Source organism: Mesoplodon mirus (assembly GCF_964341445.2).
Source record: "Mesoplodon mirus genome assembly, chromosome: 17".
Taxonomy (NCBI): Eukaryota; Metazoa; Chordata; class Mammalia; order Artiodactyla; family Ziphiidae; genus Mesoplodon; species Mesoplodon mirus.
In genome coordinates this window covers 18,352,106-18,378,259 of record NC_138993.1, presented here as the reverse complement: position 1 = coordinate 18,378,259, position 26,154 = coordinate 18,352,106, and the positions used below count along the sequence as shown (strand labels likewise).

The following is a 26,154-nucleotide window of genomic DNA, read 5'->3' as shown; positions in this document are numbered from 1 at the left end:
TCTTAAGTGAGGAAACCAAGGCTAACGATACTGTACTTTATCAAATCACTCTAACTAGCTATGTAAATTGGGGAAGTTTCCACATTAGAGAGCCATACTTTCTAACTAGCTTTGATTAAAACTTGTCACAGAAGTCCGTGTGAGCATGTATTACACCTAATTGAGTAGTTTTATGGCCTTTTAAGCACATTAGTCCCACATTGATTAGGATTCAAATTTCTTTACAGAAGTCTGTCACTTTTCCATATTTATTTCTGTAACTACAAGATTGGCCTTCCTAAAACATGACTTTTTTAGGAAGTCATGCTAAAAACTAACCGAAAAGCTTTGCCTTCTTTCATTTCATATAGCATAGAACTCAGCCTAATTTTCTAGGCACTCCATCACCTCATTCCAATCTTTCTTTCTAGTTTTAATTTCAGGAAACTTCTACTCCAAATATTCCAGGATTAGTAGATACTCTAGTCTCTAAATATTTCTTACAGAGACCCCTCTCATATCTTTGTTCACATTGCTCCTTCACTGAAAAATCACACAAGAGTGTGCACACACACGAGAGAGCTTTCTAAATTCTTGCAGTTCTTCAAAACCCAATACTAATTAGTTTCACCTCTTGAGATTCTCTTTCTGACCACCCCAGGGTTAAAAAGTGTTCTTCAATTTCCTTTTGCACTCGTCTGGCCTATATCTCTAACTTGGCATATGTTATTTTTTGGTTTTTGTCTTTTTTTTTCTGTTTTAGAGTCCACCACTAATAATGTAATTGAGTGTTCATTATCTGCCAGGATTGTGCTGTGTGCAGTTAATCTTATTTAAACCTTAAAAGAATGAGAAACCTAAGGTTCATAAAAGTCTCAGAGCTAGTTATTGGAAGATCTGGGACTCAAATGAAGGTCTTTCTGACTGTAAAGATAATTTTTATCACTACACCAACGGATTTCAGAATCAACTGGGAAGTTGAAACATGCAGGTGTCTGGACCCACATCAACCTTTCTCAAGTGATAATGGTACAAAACCATATTATATTCTTCTGTGCTAGATCTCCTTTCCCTCCCTATAGCACCTGGACCTTCCCCTTGCATTTACAGAAACTCTAAATGTTTACTGACTTATTTTAGGAATAAGCAATCGAATTGTCTTTATTTCAGCACTTACTCATTTCTAATTGCAAGACCAATGCGTTATAGATCCTCAGGTAACGGGAAAAGGGGCAGAAAGTGACTCTGTAATTTAATTAGTATGTATGATACTATCTAATGGTTATTGAATAATTACTGCACCAGTTAACTTTTGTAAACATTCTACATGTAATTAATCTATTTAATTCTCCCATCAATCCTGTGAGATAGCTATTACTATCTTCATTTTATGGACAAGGAAACTGAGACATAGGTTAATAACTTGCCCGGAGTTACCAGTTACTGAGTGGTTGAGCTGGGATCTGAGCTCTGGTAGTCTGGTTGCAGAGTCCACACTTCATAGCTACTTCTCAAACATAAAGTACCTAAGATGGCACTCTACTCATAGATTAACAATAGTTATTTCCTCTCAACCACATACTTTTTTCTTAAATATTTTCATACACTTACTGCAAGTCATTCAAAATTGTATTCTAGAAATGGGAGTGTCTTATTTCTAAAGATCTGAAACCAAATTACTGTAGACCAAGAACTTTACTCATAAATTCATCTCTGAACCCTAAGACCAACACTATCAAAAAGTACCACTTAGGGCTTCCCTGGTGGCGCAGTGGTTGAGAGTCCGCCTGCCGATGCAGGGGACACGGGTTCGTGCCCTGGTCCAGGAAGATCCCGCATGCCGCGAAGCGGCTGGGCCTGTGAGCCATGGCCGCTGAGCCTGCGCGTCCAGAGCCTGTGCTCCGCAACGGGAGAGGCCACAAGAGTGAGAGGCCCGCATACTGCCAAAAAAGAAAGAAAAAAAAAAGTACCACTTAGCCTTATATATGTTGTACTACGTGATGCTAGGGCAAAAAAAAAAAAAAAAATCTCTTTTGCTTTTCATTGCAAAACGTCATTTTTCCTCAGAGCACATCTCAAAGCATGTTTAATTTACTAATCCTCTTCTTTGAAGAGAGAGTCCACCATAAGAATTTTAAGGAGTAAACAATACCAGATTTTATATTAAAAACACTAAGTATTAGAATTTGAAAAGGTTCTTTCCCCATTTATACTTGAGAAAGATCTTAATTTTTATTACCCTAAAAAGATGGGGGAGGGTCAAAGGGAGGGTTAGTATCTTTTGATTCTGCCTTCTCATCTTTTGGGGAAGAAACCTTCATCAGTTGGCTTTAAGATATTTTTGCCAAAGATGATATTATTAGAGTTAATAACTAATGGCATAAGGTGTATGCTTTAAACGTTGACCTGGGGCAGGGTGTTTTTGTTAAAATACCTTTCTGATGAACTGAAAACCAGAAAAGCTTTTTCCAAATCATATTACTGAAAATGTTTACAAAATAAACACTTATATTTAGCCTTAGTAAACAGAATGTACTGAAAATAATTCAGAATCTGCCAGTGCCCTAAATCCTTATGAGCATTAATACTGATTGTATGGTACTAGAGTGTAGATTACTTAGAAGATTGAGTTGAATAAATTGCTGAGTCTAGATTAGAATATTAGGTTTCTTTTAAAACCCATTCTTTTATTTAGCAAATTATTATGAACTTGATATGTACAGTCACTATTCCAAAACTCTGGAGATTTAGTGATGAGTAAGGTAGACCCTATCCCTGCCCTCCACGAAGTTTACAATCTCATAGGGAAGACAGTCAAAAGTATTTAGTAAAGTGAGAAAAGGGCTGTGATTGAAGAGAACAGGAAGGGTGCTATAGAAGCTCTAGCAGGAACATCCAAACCAGTCCAGGGACTAGGAGATACTTCCTAGAGGATACTCAAAGGATAAGCTCTATTTTTTACTTTTTATCTCCCCAAAATGGAAGATTAAACAGATTATTAATTAGTGGTTTTATTTAATCAGGACTTGAATCTTGAAGGCTGTTTATGTGATTATACATTACTAAGGATATCAACAGAATTAGTTTTTTTGTAACAAGGAAAAATATTGTTTTTAATGAATATATATGCATCAAAATAATTTGAGCACATTTCTTTCAAGTGCCTGCCCCTATTTGGTAGGATTACAGTAGTCTTTTTTCTTCTCTATATTTTCTGTATAATTTGATAATTTTGACAAATATTAATTGCTTAAATAACCATATAAATGTTTTAATTCCTTCTAAATTTAGTCCCAATTTTATTTTATAAAATTTATAGTTTTGTTTTTTAAAAGCTGAGAGCCGAGAGCCTGAGCTTATTAAGGAAAATGGTGGACCATACAATGTATTTTGGTGCAGATAAGTGGATTTTTTAACTAGTAAAAACTCAAAAAAAAAAGGGACATACCAAGCTTATAATAGTCTGACAATTTTTTAAATCATGGGGGTGGAAAAAAAGAAATTTGTAAATTTGATACCATAATTTAGAAATGGCTTAAAGAATTCTGACATTCAAAAGGACAGGTAGAACCCAGGGCAGTAAACCTTAGGTGTTGAGGATTTTGTCAACCCCAAAAAAGTACCAGTATAAGCTAGGCTATATTTTTGAAAGAATATGTGTTTGTTTGGATCCTCTCTATTTAACTGAATCATTCTGTGAAGGGATGCTAGGAAAGGAACCAGTATTTACTACAAACCTGTTTTGTGCTTTGCATTCATTTTCTTAACCCTATGTAAGAGTATATAGAAACATCACTTTCCTTATTAAAAATAAAAACCATACTCTCTAAAGTTAGCTTCACTAGAAGGATCTCCTGGTGGGAAGAGCATCTGAATTACTGATACAGAGATTTACCTTATTTTAGCCTTGTAGTAACTGTAGCCACAATTTTGGACTCAGGGAAGTGCTAATTAAGCAGTCTAACCTAGGCATAAACCTTTCTGGTTTTTTCCCAGAAGCATAGCTGGGATAAGGCAAGGCTAGGCTCTTCAGTGAACATTTATATAAAGTCATAAAGAGACTACCATGAATTAATTACATAATCTGATTTACATACGCTTGTACCTATCTGCAGAGATTGTCCCAGGAAAAAGAAAAGATCTTTTCTGGTTCCTTTCTTTATATGGCAACATGTTAAATGTGATTTTTAGTAACTACCTAGATATAAAGGGGTGGAAAAATCATTCTTTCACGATTCTCATTTTCCTGTGTCACAGCAACTAACACTAGGCATAATTTCATATCTAATAAAGACCCTCCTTATATTTATAAAAGTATGACTTTGCCCCTGACTGTGGTTATGGTATTATATTAAGGCACATCCAAACATGCTGCCATTAACCTTAAGAGTCAGGCAACAACATAATAAGGGTGGTGGTAGAAGATTTCCTTGCAAGTATGTACTAATTTCTCTAAGGCTCCAAAAGTTAAGTTACTCTCTGCCAGAGTCAATTTTTTTTTTTTTTTTTTTTTTTTTTTTTTTTTGCGGTATGCGGGCCTCTCACTGTTGTGGCCTCCCCCGTTGCGGAGCACAGGCTCCAGATGCGCAGGCCCAGCGGCCATGGCTCACGGGCCCAGCCGCTCCGCGGCATATGGGATCCTCCCAGACCGGGGCACGAACCCGTATCCCCTGCATCGGCAGGCGGACTCTCAACCACTGCGCCACCAGGGAGGCCCCAGAGTCAATTTTAACATAGGATTCTGATCTCAAAATCTGTGCAATAACATTATTTGAGGATGTTGATTCACTTTTAGAGGGTAAACTTTAATCGAATCCTGTTTCCATTTTTTATGGATCAGCAAAGTTCTCTTGTCTTTGATATCCTCTTCTGCTTCATTTTATTATATAATCCCTCAACGTTTTTGGAAAATCCCTTTATCATTACAGTGAAAGATCATATTTCAATATTTTAACATTATTTTTAGCCTCAATATGTTGGAATTTCTCACTTTCTTGTACTCAATCTCCCATGCTCAGGGGCTTGCCAGAGCACAGAAAACACAGTAACTAAGTGCACGCATGCTCTTTTCCTGGAAAGAGAATTTGCCCAAATCTCTTCTATTCTGAAGGACAGCTTATTCTTGACAGCCATTTGAAAGACTTAGACCTTGCCTCACAGTGCAGTCAGGGAGACAGACAAGTAAACCACAGTTAAAACAGAAGAGGGTAATAGGTGCTATGATGGAATTAGGTATGCCCAGATATATGTGGGAGGCCAGAGGAGACATACCTTACCCAGCTTGGAACAGTTGTTGAACTGTGCAGGAAAAGATGATGCTTAAAGAAATAGAAGTTAGCTAAGAGGAAAAATAATTGAGAAAATATCTTAGAAGCAGAAGGAATAGCATGTACACAGAGAAGTTAGAGGAGACTGAAAAGGTATGATTAAAGAAATAGATTGGAGAACAGAATACATTGAGTAGTATCAGAAAATGAGACTAAAAATGGAAATATAGGCTGTGTTACAAATACCTTTATATTGCATGCTAAAGAGTTCAGGTGTTATCCTGAAAGGAACAGGGAGCCACTGAAGTATTGATTTTAAACAGGAAAATAACCCCCCCAAAAAAAAAGTAGTAAGGATAAGACCTGGGGGCTCAATTCAGAGGGTAAGAAGAGACTAGAATGATTTACAGATTTCACAAGTCAGTTGAACATAAAGATAAATGACAGTTTCTTTCTCTTTGCCTCAAAATATAGAAGAAAAAAAAAGAATTGGTTTGGGTAGAAGGATGGAAATGATTAATTTATTTCTGAGCACGTTAGGTTCAAAATGCTTTTTGGTTTTATAGCTCTTTCTCATAAGAAAGGCTTGGAATGTGTATTAGCGTTCTCCAGTAAGTCCCACAATTTGTTGACTACAAGCTGGAGAACTCAGAAAGTTGGTGTAATTGAGTTAGAATCCAAAGGCCAGTGGCTCTGAGCCCGAGTGCCACAACTGCTGAAGCCCGTGCGCCTAGAGCCCGTGCTCCACAAGAGAAGCCACCGCAATGAGAAGCCCAAGCACTACAACAAAGACCCAATGCAGCCAAAAATAAAAATTAATTAATTAAAAAAAATAAGATTCTACTTCCCAGTCTGGTAATGTTTGAACCTTTGAAGAGAATGAGAGGGAGACAAGGTCTCTGTTCCTGTCTTTTGTGGAGTTTTTCCCTAACTCTTTGAAGTCTTTAGCATGCCATCAGCACAGTGAGTTTTTAATTTTCTCTTTTCCATTTAAGACTGTGTTAGCTGATAGAGACTTGCCCTGAGAAGGCTGAAATGAAATGATTAGAGTAAAATAGAAGCTAACAGCAGATGATCAAAATATATAAATCTTGATAGAGAAAAATAAGACCTTACAGTTCAGTCTTCTCATGATGACAGTTGATGTGCAGTGGGAAAGTATAGAAATATTTTCAACTGTGAAATAGCATTTGGTTTCTACTATGGAAAATCTAGATTTAAAGATTACCCCCCTCAAAAAGAACTATGAAGACAACTGTCTCAGTAATTTTTATGTTTTCCAAATATTTCTTTCAGATGATTAACAGTTTAAAAAAACTAACCAACCTTAGGATGAGGGAGAACCCTTACCTTTCCTTCTTTCTTTTTCAAGCTCTCATAAGAAACACCACTAGTTGAGGAAACAACATGAAAGCAGGTGCCTGAGAGCATGGGAAAGGCATGTTTTCATGTTAGTCTGATTATGTCAGAACATCAGTGATAGAATGAAACACCTCCAGCTCTCATCTCCTTTCAGCTTTCCATTTCTCCTGAGAAGTGGTAGTCGTTGAGGAGAACATAAGAAACTAGAAGGAAGGGTGATGCTTTAAGTGTAGAGACCCAGTTTCTTTTCAGAAGAACCTGCAACAGGATGTGAATGTTCTGTGGCAAGCCTCCAGGGATAGGTTATGTTCCTGTTACAGGAAAGGAAATCTCTTAATTCCAGTGGGTACATGTAATTCGAGGAGAAGATATTTTGAAACCTTATTACATGGTTACTCATAATAAGCCATCTTTTCCAATATATCTGTAACCATAAAAAATTAATATTTTGATGCCAGTAAAACTAAAAACAGTAAAAGCTCAAAGAAGAAGGTGACAGTGGGAAGAAGACTCTGAGGTAGCAGTGGATTGTGAGGCGACAGTGTAGTGCTCCATATCTAAACCTGAATGTTATTTGTCAAGCACAACATGTTATATAAAATGCTTCAAAAGATTTTGAAGGCATGTGCTTCAAAAGATTTGTCTGTAAGAACCTGGCTACAGGGAATTCCCTGCTGGCACAGTGGTTAAGAATCTGCCTGCCAGTGTAGGGGACACGGGTTTGAGTCCTGGTCCAGGAAGATCCCACATGCCGTAGAGCAACTAAGCCCATGCGCCACAACTACTGAGCCTGTGCTCTAGAGCCCACGAGCCACAACTGCTGGAGCCCACGTGCCACAACTACTGAAGCCCGCGTGCCTAGAGCCCGTGCTCCGCAACAAGAGAAGCCACCGCAATGAGAAGCCCGTGCACCCGCAACAAAGAGTAGCTTCCGCTCACCGCCACTAGAGAAAGCCGGCGTGCAGCAACGAAGGCCCAATGCAGCCTAAATAGATAGATAGATAGACAGATACATAGATACATATCTAGATACATAGATACATAGGTAGGTAGATAGGTAGATAGATAGGTAGGTAGGTAGGTAGGTAGGTAGGTAGATAGATAGATAGATAGATAGATAGATAGATTAGATAGATAGATAGCCTGGCTACAGAGGCTATTTTCCAGATAACTCATGTGGCTGGTGGAGCCTTAAGACATGTTTTAAAAGGTCCAGACCTTAAACCACAGAAGCTGTGAGGAAGCTTAAAGATAAATATAGAATCTGTATGTGGTAAATCTATAATTAAGTAAAAAAGTTTAGCTATTATATAAAAAGGACCTAACACAACCCTTTTCAACATCAGCACTACTGATTTAATGCAGTCTGTACATGCTGGATGACTGGTCTGCCCTGTCATGCAGGCACTTTTTTTTTCAACTGCTGTGGCCTGAATGTTTGATCCTGACAGGATTTGCATCATTGATCCATATCACTGCCTGTGTGATGTCAGTGTGTGGGTGTACAGTTACTGAGACATAGTTAATGTACTGCAGTAAATCCCAAGCACTGTTTCCTACTAGAATAACAAAGAATGATTCATCATTGTTCACATTAGACTGATACTAAAAATAGTAATGTTCACAACCTGCTGTATCCATGCACATTAATGTCATAGCCTTTGTACCTTTCTAAACAAGTACACTAAAAATAACTCTTGTTTAGAAGCAGGTGCTTGGTAAACACATCTCCTACTTTAAGTTTTCTATCAATATACAGTTTGATTTAGTGCTAGAGGTAGATTCTAACCATAATGTGATAGTCATTTGTTAACCTTTTTCTACTTAGTGTGCTTATCACTGATATATCTAAATGCTTACAAATCTAATTATAAAAATTTTCAATTACCTGTACACAGATAAATGAAGTTACCCATAATTCTGAATCATACTTAGGCCCCTGATTAAAAGTCTACTTTATCCAGCCTTTAAAATGAATAATAAATTTTAAAGGAAAAGATAGGCCCCTAAAGCAGTGAATAATAATTACCTTGATCTTTTCTCTTTCTTCGGTAACTTCCTGCCTCATTCTATTCCCAAATTATGATCACCAGCTCGTTAAATACCTAGACTCAAGGCCTGTGCTAATTGCCAGCCTCATGTGAATAAATGTTGCCAGGTGTTTTGTAGCCTTAACAAATAAGCATCCCCTATTAATAGGGTGACCTTATGTCCCATTTTGTCTAGGACAGTCCCAGTTTATGCCTGTCATCTTGGTATCTAACCGGTTTAACATTTGTTTCAGACGTTTCATTTTTTAACAGTATAATTAGTAGTTCCATTAAAATAAGCTCTAATGTATATGATCAGCCATCATTCTGTATTTCCAGCTTCTGCCATGATCTAATCTAAACAAGTAGCTTGTCCATCTCTTGTTTTTACTTTAACCTGTGATTAAACTTAAAGGCAACTGGAATAAACCATTTCTCTTTCCCTGACCCCTGGCAGAAGCAAGTCAAGGATAACAGTTAAGGTACTTAGCAGTAGAGCAAAGTACTTGTAGATAAAGGAGGGCTAGGGACAGCTAACTCCTTGCAGTCTCGGTGGTGGCGGCTGCAGAAGTATGTAATGCTAATGCCCCTGATGGCCACTTGGTGTCACCAGGCCACCACTTGGAGGGCTCAGTGGGACGCACAGAGGTTAGATGAATGAGAAATAATATGTAGGAAATAAAATCTAAATATCCCTGCCTCAGAATATATAAAAAATAGTCTGAATAGTTTTGTCATTTATTATATAAACCTGTAACTATTTATTATTGGCAGTGCTTTTTATTTTGCAATAAACCCTTTCAGTAAAAATAAGCTTAAAAAAACCCCTAAATTTGGTGAAACATTCAAAAGAATCATAAATAAAGAGAACTCAGTGAATTTTGTTTGTAAAAATATTTGAAGGTATTGTAGTACCAGTGAAAATATTTGGACTGAAATATTTACACAGTTCAATAAGAAAAAAAACAGAACTGAGAATAACCTCCACTTAGCAGAATTTGTTTCCAGCTTACCAAACATCACCCTCAGAATCATAGTATTTTCTTAATATAAACATTATAGTCTTAAATATTATAGAAAAGAGTCAGTTGAAGGTATCAATAGCTTCAAATTTATTAACCATAAAATACAACAGTTGCAGGCAGTTTTATGAAAAAATTAAAAATAAGACTACATTGAAAAAAGGAAAATTTTCAGTTAAATACCAGTGATATGGAATTAGAGACAGATATAGCTAACAAATTGATTAACATACTTAGATATGTACTAAGAATAATTGTTCTTCTTATACTGCTCTTTAATACTCAGATGTTCAATTTAAAGAAACCTGTGAAATGCTCTTTAGTGTACTTGCATATGTGTTTTAATAAAGCATTTTATTTTTAAATATTTTTAATAGAACTCTTTTCCATGTTCCTCAATATAATAAAAGCAATTTGTCAATCTACCAAACGTAAGGTAGATAGCTAGTGGGAAGCAGCCGCATAGCACAGGGAGATCAGCTCGGTGCTTTGTGACCGCCTGGAGGGGTGGGATAGGGAGGGTGGGAGGGAGACCAAAAGGGAGGGGATATGGAAACATATGTATATGTATAACTGATTAAATTTGTTATAAGGCAAAAAATTTTAAAAAAAAGCACTATAGAAAAAAAAATAAATAATAATTCCAAATTATATAATTTTAATGGTTTTTTAAGCTACCTCTTTCACTTTCAGAAGTGTCCTAGATTGGATGATGATAATATGATTACCCTACCTCTGCTCTGTTTCCTCCCTCTTCCATCACCAGAGCTAGTCAGCCTTGAGGACAAATTCTTACCTTTCTTACTACTGAGAGTTATTCCCATATTCTTGTTCATAGATTTGGGGACGTTTCATCAGTCTAGGAAATGCAGAAATAAGGATAATGTAGTAGTCATTAAGCTAAATTTATTTAACTTAAAGACTTTTAAATTCTGAAGTTAAATCCCTTCTACTGTTTTGAGCATCTTAATGAAATTATGTGATAATATAGGATAGACTTCCTCCCTTCTGTCCTTCCTTTCCACCTTTTTTCCTTTTAATGTCATTACTTGGTCTCATAAAAAGTTGGTTACCTTAATGAGTCCCCAGAATTTGTTTTGAAATTTTATTGGCATATAAATACAAATACTTGGGAAATACTACATTAGAACACAGACGTCTGAATTGACCATACCCTGGCTAGTATCTAGGCTTCTAACCTCCGGCCACCTTCACACCCCAGTCATTTCAAACCATATCTGGTCTTAGGATGATCCTCACATCTGCTTCCTATTGGCATGCATAATATAGAATAAAACTTTTGTCAAGTTGATTGATACTTTAGTTTAATACAAGTAAAGAGGGAAATTTTAGAGAAAGAAGATGCTGTTGTGTGGCTCAATCTGCAAGGTGACTAAGGCTCCTGAAAGGCAAAAGAGGAAAAACATGGGCAAGCAAATAGACTTAATATAAACAAGGTTTGATCTGTGTCCAAGATAAAGTTATAGATTCCAATCCTTTGCTCCCCTTACCTTCCTGAGGTTATTTGCCTATATGGCTGTCAGCCACTCCCCTGTAATATACTCCCTCCCATAGAGCACTTGATTAGTTGAGGACTTCATTAACCTTTTCTTGGTCCCTTGACACTATGGACATGCATCAGTTATGGTCTAAGCTGCATAAGCTTAACACATGTTCTTTAGATGCTTTTTCAGAACCTGTACCTTAATACTGCCACAGGAATCAGCATCACTGTCATCGTCAGAGTCAGTCTTTTGGAGGATTAGATATGTATTTGTATAGGAGGAGTAGAAGGACATATTTCACATCCCCACTCTTTTTTTTTTTAAATAAATTTATTTATTTATTTTTGGCTGCATTGGGTGTTTGTTGCTGTGCATGGGCGCTCTCTAGTTGTGGCGAGCAGGGGCTACTCTTCTTTGCAGTGCGCAGGCTTCTCATTGCGGTGGCTTCTCGTGTTGTGGAGCACCAGCTCTAGGCATGCGGGCTCAGTAGTTGTGGTTCACGGGCTCTAGAGCTCAGGCTCAGCAGTTGTGGCACATGGGCTTAGTTGCTCCATGGCATGTGGGATCTTCCTGGACCAGGGCTCGAACCCGTGTCCCCTGCATTGGCAGACGGATTCTTAACCACTGTGCCACCAGGGAAGTCCCCCCACTCTTTTAAATTTACATTTTATATGATTTGAAACCACTTTTTGCTAAGGTGAATGAGTCTGCCTCTTAAATTTTCTGACATGCAAATGACCCAAACTTACTATTACAGTCTAAGAGCAGCCTTAATAATCAACTAATCTTATTTATTGCCAGAAGGAATTTTATAAAATCATAGTCAACTCTTCCAGCTTCTCATTTGCTTCATAGATAATAATCCCTTTCTACAAGTCAGCTGATATAGCTGGCTTGCTATTTAGCTATTCATTTTGCAACTAGTAGTTATTTTTGAGGATACATTGCTTAAAAGTTTTACATTTATTGATGCTTTACTAAATTTCATTTATAGCCAAAGTCAGCATTACTTTATACCTGCTCTAGTTTTTTTCAAGCCAAATCACTGGGGCCATGCGGTTTGAGATGTACTTGATCTGCAGAAAATGAGGACTAGCTTGACAGTGTGGTCCTTGATATCTCAATCACATTTCAGCTCATACAAACCAGAAAGGTTTTATGGCCCAACTCTAGAAAGGGCATACATAATACTAGCCTCACTCCTTATTTATATTATTTTTTCTATCTTAATTTTCCCTATGTTAATTTTCCCTTCAGTTTGTCATCTGTTTTGTTTTGAGGTCTTTTTGTTTGTTTGTTTGGTCAGTTGGTTTTTTAGGGGTTTTTTTAGCTTTTGTTTTTGATGCTGTGTTTGTCTCTTAAATTTCCTTAAATTATCTTTTGGAACAGGTTTGGTTATTAAGTAATTCACTGACTATTTTCCATATGATATACCTCACTTAGTAGAAATTTTTAGGATCTTCTCAACAATTTCAGTGAGATACATTTAGGTACATTTTGCTTTGTTACCATTATATGTAACTAACAGATATTTGGGGTATATTGTGTGGGATCTTCCACCCAAATGTTCATTGCTCTTCTGTTTGTGGTTTATCTTCAAGTGAATTTTAGTATTATTGTGCTGCAATTTTTCTCATTCATTTTATAATTTTTAATATTTGTTATATCCTAAACAACAGAAGCAGAGTAATGTCATGTTGAAAAGCATGGGTTACAGAGCTAGACCACCTAATTCTATTGCTGCCTTACTAGCTGTGAGACTTTGCAAGTTACTTAACCTCTTTGTATCTTAGTTTCCTCACCTATAATATGGAAATAATAGTCATACTACTTCCTTCACAGGGATATTATGCAGATTAGATGACTTAATGTCTGTAAAGCACTTAGACCAGTGCCTGGTACCTAATAAGTGCTTATAAACAGCATCACCCAAGTATAGTACTACACTGACAAGCCTACCTGAAAATCAGTATTTCAGGAATGCTAATAGTTAATGCATTAAAATGTTATCAAGAAGTCCATACAATTGCTGGCATGTCATGCTCCTAATTTAAGAGAGCCCTCTGCAAAGTATTTGAGACAGTGTTGAGGAAATAAAAAGCAGGAGCATTTTAAGTTTGTTAAAATTGTCATATAATCAGGTAGAAAGGGAAAATGAATACTCATCACTGCATAATGTTCTCCTATAATTGTGATATTCTCAGTGCATCCTCTCACTTTATTTCTATGGGAAAAGTGTTTGATGCACATTCTTGAATTAACAAGGTCTTTAGGAAATATAAAATACATTTAACTTATATTTTTCTAATATAACTGAAAGGTCCTTGAAAGTATGGATCCTGTCGCTAATCCTGGGCAGTAGAACTCTGTGGCAACTGTGGGGATAGTTGAGGATAGTAAGGGTATAGAGCTAAGTCTTGTTAAGAGGGTACTGACGACAGACCAATAAAGTAGAGACCCCAGTAAGAAATGGAGATCAGATCAAGAGTAGAAGTGGAGAGATAGCTTTGACCTAATGTGAAGGGGCAGTGACTCTTCTGAAAATAGAAGAGGTGAGAAAAGTTTGTAAATAACATTGAAAGAGTTCAGTTTCATGCTGAGATATGTAGTTGAGGTCGGGTTGGGGAAGGTCCTTAGAGAGTGGTGAAGATCTCTGATAATCACTGTAGAAAACAGGATATAGGTTCTTAACCAGGGATAACTTCCTGAAAGGATTCCTGAGCAATGCTGATGGCTGAGTTAAGGTTGGATATAACTAAATTTATAAACATGCCAGTCTGGGTACCATTTGATTTCTGCAGTTCAGGTCTATGAGAAGATACTTATTTGATTGATTAAAATTGGGGATTTTTAGTGAAGGGGAAGTAAAAGGAAGATATGAATGGGAAAAAAGATCAGGCCATGAAGACAGTGGTGGATCAGGAGAAACGGGAGATCATTATGAGGAAGACCAAATGTTGTAGAAGAAAGAGAACTGGAAAGATGAAAGATATAGTGGCCAGAGACTGAAACATGAAAGTTTAAGATTTCAAAGATGAAATAGTGGAATTCTAAGTTATAAGTTCCAAGATATGTCTTTGAATATGGGTCACTAAAAACAGAATGGAAGAGGAGAGTTCAGGAAAATTTGACGTTAGGTTTTCTTGGACATGAAAGTCATTGTGCTGATGGGCAAGAGCTGTGAACATGGTGCCAAAGTTCTCAAGAAATGAGGACTGAGCATGACAGCAGTGAGAAGGGGTGGAGCGTGGTGTGTTCCTCTGGCATGATCTCAAGAAAGAAGAAAGTTAAGCATGAAACAGGAAGGACACTGGTAATGGAAGCAGCCTTGTGGGGTCTAGAGACTGCCGCGGGGGAGAATGGGAAGCCTCTGCTCCCAGTGGCTACTGGAAGAACTGTCCCGGGGAAAACCAGGTTTCATTTAAAGAAAGCACATGAACAGGTGTGCTGTGAAAAGGCTGAGGCTATAGGGGAATTTATACTAGAGAAAAGGTTCTAGTGAGCACAGTGGAAAGAACTGAGATGGAGATCATCAGTTAAAGAAAGAGTCAAGACATGGAAACACAGCTGTGTGTGAACATGAGCCGAAGTGAGGAAGTGAGCTGCCGGGGCTTGGTTTTTGTTTAGGGGCTGTAGATCAGAGGCATGACTGGATTTACTGGGAGCCTGAATGCAACATTTATGAGGAGATACTGTTGAGACCAGGAGACTTCGCTATTAAGTCATGCTCTTCAGGGTAGCCTTGCCTTTTAGTAGGAACTTAGAAGGTAACAATTTCCCTTCCCCACTGGTGAGAATGATCCTTTAGTGCAGGGGGCCCCAGCCCCACCCCACCCCCTCTGGGCGGCACAGAAGGAGGCAAGTGGCTGGCAGGAGCAAAGCTTCATCTGCCGCTCCCCATCACTCCCCATTGCTCACATTACCGCCTGAACCATCCCCTCCCCACCCTCCGCCCTGTCCGAGGAAGACTTGTCTTCCACGAAACCAGTCCCTGATGCCAAAAAGGTTGGGGACCGCTTCCTTAGTGTCTTATCTCCTCTGGAGTGTCTGGCATGTATTGGGTTGGCCAAAAGTTCGTTCAGTTTTTTCCGTAAGATGGCTCTAGTAGCACTTAGTTGTCTTTAATTTCATTCAAAACAATTTTGTTAGATTGTATGTGACAGCTGTCATGTCAGCATGCATTTAAAAAAAGGCTTATCAAGGGACTTCCCTGGTGGAGCAGTAGTTAAGAATCCACCTGCCAATGCAGGGGACACGGGTTCAAGCCCTGGTCCGGGAAGATCCCACATGTCGTGAAGCAACTAAGCCCGTGTGCCACAACTGCTGAGCCTGCGCTCTAGAGCCCACGAGCCACAACTACTGACGCTCACGTGCCTAGAGCCTGTGCTCCTCAACAAGAGAAGCCACCTCAATGAGAAGCCCACACACCACAACGAAGAGTAGCCCCCACTCGCCACAACTAGAGAAAGCCAGCATGCAGCAACGAAGACCCAACGCAGCCACAAAAAAGAAAAAAAAATCCTGTCAAAACTGGTGAATTTTTGTGTACCCATTTCAATATTGAAGATGAAAGAAAAAAAGCAACATTTTTGGTACATTATGATTTATTATTTCAAGAGAGGTAAAAACGCAACTGCAACGCAAGAAAAAGATTTGTGCAGTGTATGGAGAAGGTGCTGTAACTGATTGAACGTGTCAAAAGTAGTCTGAGAAGTTTTGTGCTGGAGATTTCTCGCTGGACGATGCTCCACGGTCGGATAGACCAGTTGAAGTTGATAGCAATCAAATCGAGACATTCATTGAGAAGTCAGCATTATACCACGCAGGAGATAGCCGACATATTCAAAATATCCAAATCAAGCGTTGAAAATCATTTGCACCAACTTGGTTATGTTAATCGCCTTGATGTTTAGGTTCCATGTAAGTTAAGCGGAAAAAAACCTTCTTGACGATATTTCCGCATGCAGTTCTCTACTTAAACATAATGAAAACGTTCTGTTTTTAAAACAAATTGTAACGGGCGATAAAAAGTGGATACTGTACAATAATGTGGAATGGAAGAGATCGTGGGGCAAGTGAAATGAACTACCACCAACCACACCAGAGGCCGGCCTTCATCCAAAGAAGGTGATGTTGTGTACGTGGTGGTATTGGAAGGGAGTCCTCTATTATGAGTTTCTTCCAGAAAATCAAATGATTAATTCCAAGAAGTACTGCTCCCAGTTAGACCAACTGAAAGCGGCACTCGATGAAAAGCCTCCAGAATTACTCAACAGAAAACGCATCATCTTCCATCAGGATAACACAAGGCTGCATGTTTCTTTGATGACCAGGCAAAAACTGTTATAGCTTGGCTGGGAAGTTCTGATTCATCCACCGTATTCACCAGACATTGCACCTTCGGATTTCCATTTATTTCGGTCTTTACAAAATTCTCTTAATGGAAAAGATTTCAATTCCCTGGAAGACTGTAAAAGGCACCTGGAACAGTTCTTTGCTCAAAAAGATAAAAAGTTCTGGGAAGATGGAATTATGAAGTTGCCTGAAAGTGGCAGAAGGTAGTGGAACAAAAGGGTGAATATGGGGCTTCCCTGGTGGCGCAGTGGTTGAGAGTCCGCCTGCCGATGCAGGGGACACAGGTTCGTGCCCTGGTCCGGGAAGATCCCACATGCCACTGAGTGGCTGGGCCCTTGAACCATGGCCGCTGAGCCTGCGCTTCCGGAGCCTGTGCTCTGCAACGGGAGAGGCCACAACAGTGAGAGGCCCGCGTACTGCCAAAAAAAAAAAAAAAAAAAAAAAAAGGGTGAATATGTTGTTCAATAAAGTTCGTGGTGAAAATGAAAAATGTGTCTTTTATTTTTACCTAAAAACCGAAGGCATATTTTGGCCAACCCAGTATTTATTGAAATCTATTGCTCCAGGTTATCCCTTGCCAGTTCTTTTCCACCTTTTTGGAAGACTGAGTCTTTCAACATCGTTTACATATTTTTAAAATATTGCCTTATTGTTAGAGTAGCCTGGCTTTGCCTCATTGTGTGCCCTCGTCAAGTTACTCAGTTGCATTCTGCTTCAATTTCCTTAACCTATAAATGATGCCTACTTCAATTATTGTGAGGATTAAGTGAGTTAACACATGTAAAACACTGGATAGTGCCCTGTACATACTCTGCACTATATCATTATTATTTTTTAGAACATATAGTGATCATACTTATAATAATAACTATCATTTATTGAGTGCTGCCAATCATTGTATTTGGTACTTTAAATTTATCTAATTTGATTCTCTCAACAGTGCTATGAGGTTGATTATTTTAACCTTTTTACAGAAGGAAACAGACTCACAGAAGAGCAGTAAATTGCCTTGCTAATAAATATTGAAGCTGTTATTAAAACGTACATCTTTTGATACCAAAATCCATTTTCTTTCCACTGTGCAACTTGTTACAAATCACAGTCATTATCATTACCTGTATATGCGTATTAGCTGTTAATAAATTTCCTTAACTGCATAGCACCATAAAGTAATGAAAGGACCCCCAAAAGTTCTCAGTCTTATTCCCCTCTTTTGTAACTGAACATCTGTAGTGTCCTTCCTGGTCTCCACACATGCTTGAATACAGTGCTCTAAGCCCCAGTCATGACCTGTCCTTTCAGATTTCATGGATATGAGTGAGGATGCCATCCACCAAGTATCTGTATTAATGTCCGGGTTAAATCTTTAAAAACAATAATAACAACAAAAAATCAGAAAAAAAGGAAGTAAAACCAGCAATAAAAGTGGTAGCCTTTATTAGCTTGAGAGGTTAAATGCCAGCCTGAAATAAAAACCCCATGTTTGAGGAACACGTTGATAAAGCCTGTGTTTTACAGACAATTCTTTTGTATACTGTGGGCATTCCTTATGGGTTAAGTATGGAGAGTGGGCCAGTTTACACAAGGACATTTCAGAGCGAATCTTGTAAATTAGTAAGTGTTATATGTATTCTAAAATTTATAAATGAAAAGCAGCCGGCTGGGTAATAAAACTTGAATTAGTAGATAGTGCTCATTATGTTATCAGAGGAAGGTAAGAACAAAGAGACTTGTTTTACATCAAATATCTGTTTATCCATGTATATTTTGATGAGCTTTTGAGTTGGTTCATAACGGAGTCCTAAAATGGTCAAATAGAAGGCAAAATCAGTAGAAATCATTTAATCATTTACTGTATCCCAAACACTGCCGGCAGGAACGCTCGGTTGTTTTTTCCCCCTTTCCGCGGGTCACTGCGGGTCACGTGATATGTGTCACGTGACTCGGTCAAAGGATCTTTTCCTCTCTCAGCTTCGCAAAAAAAAAAAAAAAAAAAAAAAAAAACAGAAAGAAGCCGTCGCCGTTCTCCAATTAAAGCTGTTAACGTGTACTACGCTGTTTCCTTGTTGGATTTTCTTCTCTGCTGCTACTGTAAAAACAAAATGAGTGGTAAGATTTGCTGACTGATTTTAAACATTCTGCTTTTATTTTAAAATGTAGAAAGTATTGTATTAATCTGAAGTCATGCCATGTGTTTTTTCAATAGATGCCAGATCTATATCGCTGTAAAAATATTTTAAATTGTGGCCATGTAGTTATAAAAAGATTAGACTTTACCTAGAGTTGAGCTGATTTTATATTCCACAGAATATATTTTATATTCCAGAGCCTTTTCTTTACTAGGCTTTTCTTTTTACAACTAAAATCTGTAAATTGGCATCAGATTATTTGGAAGCCATTGTGAAAGCTTGCTTAAAAAGGGAATGTGTGGCACGTCAGCAGCCCGTTGCATTTTAAGAATTTAAACCCAGACAGATTTCTAGTTTCGTTTCTTTAAAATGTTAATGTATACTAATAAAGAAAAAATAAAAGAGTTTAAATTATACTATATGAAATATCATCCTTATTAAATCATTGATGCCACTTTTTAAGAAATTGAGGCTTCTCAAATTTCTTAAGATAATAGAGTTGTTTACTCTTATGCACGATTTTGGAAAAGGAAATAGGCCCTTCAAAATCAATAGCTGTGTGATTTGGGGTAGATTTTGCTCAAATTATATAGATTATTAAGGAGTTACTAGGTGTATCTACAGTTGTACAGATATAGCCACTCTCCTGCCAGATGTGCATTTAATGGTACAATCAGTAACAGATGTAGCTTCTTCATTGGGTCAAAATCTCCCTCACTGACCTTAATCAGGGTTTAGTAGTTACTAAATTAAAAAGTATTGTTGGAACTAAGGAGGTAATCACACTTTCGCATCATTAAGTACACAAGATTTTAGAGTTTTGCTACTATATACAGGAAGAGCAACAGAAGTGGTGCTGTAAATATTGTAGCTCTAAACATGAATACCTGTATTTATTATGTTTATACAACGGGAGTTTTATGTGTTGTGTTGCATGTTACTTCACACCAGTATTTTAGATATTACATAATGATATACATGAATTGTCTTTTTTTTTTAATCTAACCTTGTACCATTTCTGTCTCAGGGTAAGAAAATTCACTTGCTAAAGTGAAATGATTACTTCATAGGGATATGAGTTAATCATTATTCCTGGACTGCAACTAGTAATGGATTTACTGCTGGTCTATTTTAGATTGGGTTTGTTTTGTTCTCTTTTCAGTATCACACTTAAATATAATTAAAGAATAAAGTAGAATTTTATAGTACTAAGCTAGAAAAGACTTTAGCAGCTTTCAAAGTATAAAATGGTTTGAATTATAACTACTTAGTGTTTATGTATTCATATTTTTAGTCAAAGAAGAGCAACCCAAAGCAGTTATGTAGTTTTACAACTTTAAATGTAATCAGTAATAACTTATTTTTTTCCCTGAAGGCTAAAAATCAAACAAACAAAAACTTGTTCTGATGACTTGAAGTAGGGATTAACTTTGACCACATACGCAAGGAACCACAGTCTCTGGCATATATAGTAGAAGCTCAACAAAATAATTTCCTTTATTAAGATTACAGATGTGATTTTCAGTGAATTCTCTTTCTGGTTCTCAGCTAAATTTCACACGTTCTGGATAATATCTAAGCCAGCTCTCAGGATTCAGAAAGCTAGTTTTATATAAATTAGCTATAGGAGTAAACCAGCATTACTTTAAAGCTGCTGTCATTTCCTTTTGAGTCCAGTGTATAGAAATTAAGAGGTGAGTTTCGGATGAAGCCTTTCTTGCCTCGAGGTATAAAGCACCTCACAAGTTTTATTTAGTGAATTTACAGGTAATGTTGCTTATATGTAGAAAAATTTTGTTCTTCCCTCTGTCTTGTTATCAAGGATATGATGATAAAGAAGGCCTTAATTTTCCTTAGCATCAGAGCATAGTTCTTAAGGCTCAAATTATATCAGTTGCCAAATTGCATATTTTAGTGTTTACTAAATACATAGTAGAGATATATCCTCAGAAATGAAACTTCTTGGTTTTGAATCCTAGTTCTACCACATGGGCTATATTAACCTTTCTGCTTCAATTTCTACACCTGGAAAATGGGAGTAATAATATTTACCTAATAAAATGATTATGAGAAGAAAAAAAGTACATAAAAGGCCTGGCACACAGTAAGTTAGTATTAGCTATTTTAAGATAATATTCTGAACAACTTCATGTATTTGGTGGGCTTGTTTTAGAAAGGAAAAGTATTGTTGAAAAGTTATTTTATAGTCATATATAGTATAATTTGGTAGTCTGCCCACATACACATCACTCCTTACTTCCTCTTAACCACTTGAGTCTTTTCCCTACTTTCTTCCTTCTACTACCTGCCTCTTCTTTCTTTCCTTTCCTCCTCCCATTCTTCCACCCCTTTCCTTCCCCTCCCCTTCACTCCCTCCCTTCCAGCCCTTTTCACTTTCCTCCTGTCTTCTCTTTTTTTTTTTTTTTTTGCGGTACGCGGGCCTCTCACTGTCGTGGCCTCTCCCATTGCGGAGCACAGGCTCCGGACGTGCAGGCTCAGCGGCCATGGCTCACAGGCCCAGCCGCTGTGGGGCATGTGGGATCCTCCCGGACCGGGGCACGAACCTGTGTCCCCTGCATTGGCAGGCGGACTCCAGGGAAGCCCCTGTCTTCTCTCTTATCCTCCTATTACCTCTCCTCCTTTGCCTCGTCCTCCCTCCCCTCCTGCCTTTATCCTCTCCCCCTCCTCCCTCCCTTCTCCCTCTTCTCTCTTCACCCTTTCCTTACCACTATTTAGTACTTACCCACCTGCATCCTCCTTTTTCCTACATTCTTTTTTCTTTCCTTCCCCATCTCTCACCTTCCTTCCCCTACCTTCACCAGCCTTCACCACTACTTTGTTGTTTGGTCCTCACCCCTCCTCCTTCCGTAGAAAGAGGAGAGTGGCTGTAATCTGATTTGCTGTAACCTCCATGCTCTTCGTTCTGTTTTTCTGAAATATGTATAATGATACCAGTGAAATTTGTTTCTTTTCTGTCCTGTGATTTAGCTTTTCCTCCTTGGTTTCTTTTATGACTGGGATCCATTATATGTACTCTGCAGGTTGAAATCTACATATAAAAGGAACTCTTCCTTCATTACATTCTTCATCAGACTCTTGGTACCTTTATTTCCCTAGAAATGAGTAAAGCTCTCTGAGAAGGTTTCATTTCAACTTATTAAAAACTAGTGAGTGAGGGGACACTGCAGTCTAAAGTTACAGGGGAAAAAAAGGATCTGAGGGTAAGATATTCTTTTTTGAAGTTATGTAAAACAAGTAAGATTTTAGTTCCTAGAAAGAATAAAACACACCTTCCAAGAGTGCCTGGTTAGAGAAGGGAAATGAGATAATATTTTTGAAAGTTGTTTGGAAAGGATATCACTATAAAAACGAAAGGAAATGTAGAATAAGACAAGCTGAGTTTTTTTTAAAGAACTTTTCAGTGTAAGAAACAAAAAAATTTTCTTTGGGTAAATATGCATGTATAGCATTTCTCTAACTTTGTTCTCAAGCCCCCACAGACATGACTTAAACGTTCACAAGAGGTTTTTAACCCTAACAAAGCAAATCCCAAATTTCTAACTATTCTTCCTCTTACTGCTTTTCCCTCTTGACTTTTTGATTTTTGCCTTTTGTATTTTTCATTGATTTTACATGCAAAATTTAGTTTGATTTTCCTCTAGGTGTTTCTTAACTTGCACAATTATAAGAATCACCTTGGATATTTGTAAAGTAAGTATGCTGATTCAAGACCCCCACTTACTGTAAGCATACTAAACAGGAATCTCTAGGAGAACCTGGAAAATGTGTGGGGGTTTTTTGGTTTTTTTTGTTTTTTCGGGGTTTTTTTGGCCATGCCGCACACAAGTGGGAACCTAGCTCCCTGATCAGGGATCAGACCCACGCCCCTGCAGTGGAAGCATGAGTCCTAACCACTGGACTGCCAGGGAAGTCCCTGTGTGTTTTAAAAAGCTCCCCAGGTGACTGTTATGATCACTAGGCAAGTTTGAGAAACAACTATAGGTAAAGAGCAATCAGTGCACTTTATAAGTTAAACTTTTCTATTTTTTAACATCTAAATTTCTTTCCATAGTAATACAGTTACTATTAGTTTGAGTGTTTAGATGAAGAATTCAAAATGTAATTCAGATTGTTTTCAGTTTTAGCTTGCTAAGTAATCCTGGATTAATACATAATTTCTGTGACCCATTCAGGTCCTGCTCAGGTTCCAATGATGTCCCCAAATGGTTCTGTGCCTCCTATTTACGTGCCTCCTGGATATGCCCCACAGGTATGTTTTATGTAATTTTTCTTTTTATACCTATATAATAGTGATCGTAATGTTACTGTTTAATTCAGACAAAAAGTACCATTTAAGTGCTGAAGCTTACCCAGTACAGTATATCTTTGGTAAATCTATTTCAAATATTTTAGTACATTTAGTATACTTGTAAAGGAGGAAAAATTAAGTTAGCAGCACTCATCATTTGGCCTTGTCTTTGGGTGTTGAATTATAATACAGAATTAATTTTAGAGTTTTATCTCCTTGGGTATGTGAGCAATATAAGTAATATCTTAAGATTTAAAGGTACCTAAACTAACTTTTTAAAATTAATCATTTGCTTAAAAGTAATCCAAGATGGTACTTCCAATTTTATTCTTAGAGTCATTCACAGACACCCATAATAATTGTATGGCACATTGTGGTCAATAGAAGAGAATTTAGACCTGTAGACCTGCAACCATAAGGGCTAAGGGGATCAATATCACCACACACCTGTAGCCCTTTCCTACATACCAGTTGGAAAGCTCTGACTTAAAAAAATGATAGCTAACTTACTTGCACAGGCAAACTTAAATTAAACTGTAGTATCTGTAGGTGTTCAATATCTGCTACTGAGATTCTATGTAGTCGACACTCATTGCTTGAAAACCTTTTTGGAAATAGCCAGTTTCTTACCCTGGCACTGAATTTATACTTGAAATTTTCTTCAGACCCTCTCTTACTTCCTCTCTGATTATGCCAGAATATTGGTGGGATATTGTGGTGGACTCACTGCTCTCTCTGTGAAGCCTACCACTATATGAATGAGAGCAAAAGAGGACCATGATGCTGGGGAGAATGGAAGCAGTATGAGAATTAGAGTCAAAAAGCTGGATCCATGTCATTTTTAAAACCCTCGCTAGCTGCGTGGCCTGGGACAAATCAATTTACTTGAGCCTCAGTGTCCTCACTGTAAGATGAGATGATAACATATTAGAAAGTGCTTCGTAAGCTTTTCAGAAGAGTAATCTGCTCACTTTCTACTTTTGTTTAGCACACTGACTCCTTAGCCTGCATTCTGCCTTTATTACCCTACTAAATCTACTCCCTGGTATATACCAAACCAAAGGCCTTTTTCCAGCCCGATCCTCTTTGACCTCTAAACATTTGACCCTATTTATATGATTTATCCCAGATTATCCCCGATTTCCTTGAAGTAATGCTATCCTGATTCTTCCTACTTCTCTGGTTGTTCCTTCTCAGACCTTTCTCCACCTAAAGAGGATACCCGGTCTTTTCTCTCTAGCACAGTTCAGTTTAACAAATGTGTTGAATGGTACCACGTGTCAAGCTCTGCGTTGGGTGCCAGTCACATAAAGATGATTAAGACAGATTCTTTGAAGGCTATTATAGCGTATCCTCTTCTCCCAGCTAACAGTACCTTTTGTTTTTACAGCAAATTTCTACCCCTCTCCTTTCACTCAGTCATGACCTTCTAGAATTAGCTTTCCTTGAACCTTTTCAGGTGCCTCTCCTTTGGGGTGCCTCTCCTTTGGGGTTCTTATGGCACATTATGTGTATCCTTCTTTTAATGAATTTTTGACACTGTTTAGTTAATAAATTCTCTTTCCTGAGAAGATTATGAATTCGTACAGTTCCTGTATTCAACAGTGTTCAACAGATATGTATTGAGTGCTTATATATGTCAGGTGCCCTTTTAGGTGCTTGAATAAAAAGAGGCAAGGACCTCCGTACTTCTGTAGTTTACATTCTTGTGGGGAAAAGGAAACAACAAGCATAATAAATGGATAAATTATATAATGTATTAGGTGGTGAGTAACAGAAAATAGAGCTAGTTACATTTTAAAACAGGGTGATCAGACTAGGCATCATTGGAAAGGTGACTTTGAACCAGGTCTTGAAGGACAGTTGGGAGTTAGCAATGCATCTGTTCGTGGAAAGAGGATTCTGGGAACAGAAACAGCCAATGCAAATGGCCTAAGATGAGAGCATGCCTGAACAACAAGGAGGCCATCATGGCTGGACTGAGTCCTTAAGGCAGAATAATAGTAAGCAATGAGGTCAGAGAGATAATGGGACTAGATCATATAGGATTCATATTCATTGTTATTTCCTCGATGCTGAGAACAATGCCTGTCATATATTAAGGGCTCAATAAATATTAGTAAATCAATCAAATAATCATCCAAGTTGAGGTTCTATATCTTTAGGCCAAGAGCTACTGAAATAATCTTCCTACTGAAATAATCTTCCTATATTACTTATTTGATTTTTTTCACTTCTGTGCTTATTATTTGGTTTGTCCACTCAATGAAGTCTGGATTTCTTGACATATAAGGCCTTAACACAGTTCTCTTCTAGTTTGTCTCCGTACCCTTCTCTTGATACATCTAATCACATAATCTATTTTTGCAGCCAAACATGACTACTCACATGCTCACTTGATGTTTTTCTTTCTCCATGCTTTTGTTAATGCTGTTATTTGGGGAATGTTATTCATTCCCTCATTTCTGCCTTTTGAAATTCTACCCATCCTTGAGAACCTAGATCAAGTTATTTGTACCATTCTTTGGTTATATGTTTATACCACCTAGTATTATAATTGTGTATATATATATATATTCTTCTTATATGGGATTTTAAGTTTCTTGAGCATAGGGAGGTACCTTTTAATTATTATTTTTGTTCTGTGGTAACTCAGATATAGTAGGTGTTTCATAAATATTTGTCAAATAAGTGAATGAACTTTAACAATAATCTTACTGGAAGGATTATGTGAGGCTAATTATTAATTAATTAATCAACCTTAGTTTAAGATTATTTCTAGGAAATTTATCATTTTAAGCACACAGCGGTAATCCAACGACAAAAATCTAGTTTCATCATTATTGAAATAATTTAAGTACCCACTATGGATTCCAACATTTTGACATCACTGTTGAAGTACATCCCCCATTGCCTGACATACGCAATTTCTGATGTTAGAAAATAATTATAAAGAGCCAAGTTCTAGGCACAACTAAGAGCTTGATAATTGTCCAAAACTTGGCACATAAGCAAACATAATTATATTAGCAAATACAGAAGCTGGGAGATGAACCAAATGTTAAGACACAGAGATGGCTGTTGTTAAGTACAAGCTATATTTGGCTCAGCAGGAACCAAGTAGCACACACACTAAATCCATGAATAGCTATCATCTGTAGTCTCCTTTTAGACTTTCCTACACTGTTCTCCCCTC

The 26,154-nt window shown here is 37.6% G+C and overlaps 1 protein-coding gene across 8 annotated transcripts in view; it reads left to right on the top strand.

Annotated features, from left to right (window-relative positions):
- Positions 1-26,154, top strand: part of FNDC3A (fibronectin type III domain containing 3A) — a 152,925-nt gene that overhangs the window by 61,013 nt on the left and 65,758 nt on the right. For 6 of the 8 annotated variants that reach the window (XM_082602522.1, XM_082602521.1, XM_082602523.1 and 3 more), the window contains 2 exons: positions 18,492-18,629; positions 22,843-22,919. In XM_082602522.1, coding sequence (XP_082458648.1) covers positions 18,492-18,629; positions 22,843-22,919 — 215 coding nt within the window. The remainder of the gene's footprint in view (positions 1-18,491; positions 18,630-22,842; positions 22,920-26,154) is intronic. The other 2 variants (XM_082602525.1, XM_082602526.1) reach the window with 1 other exon arrangement.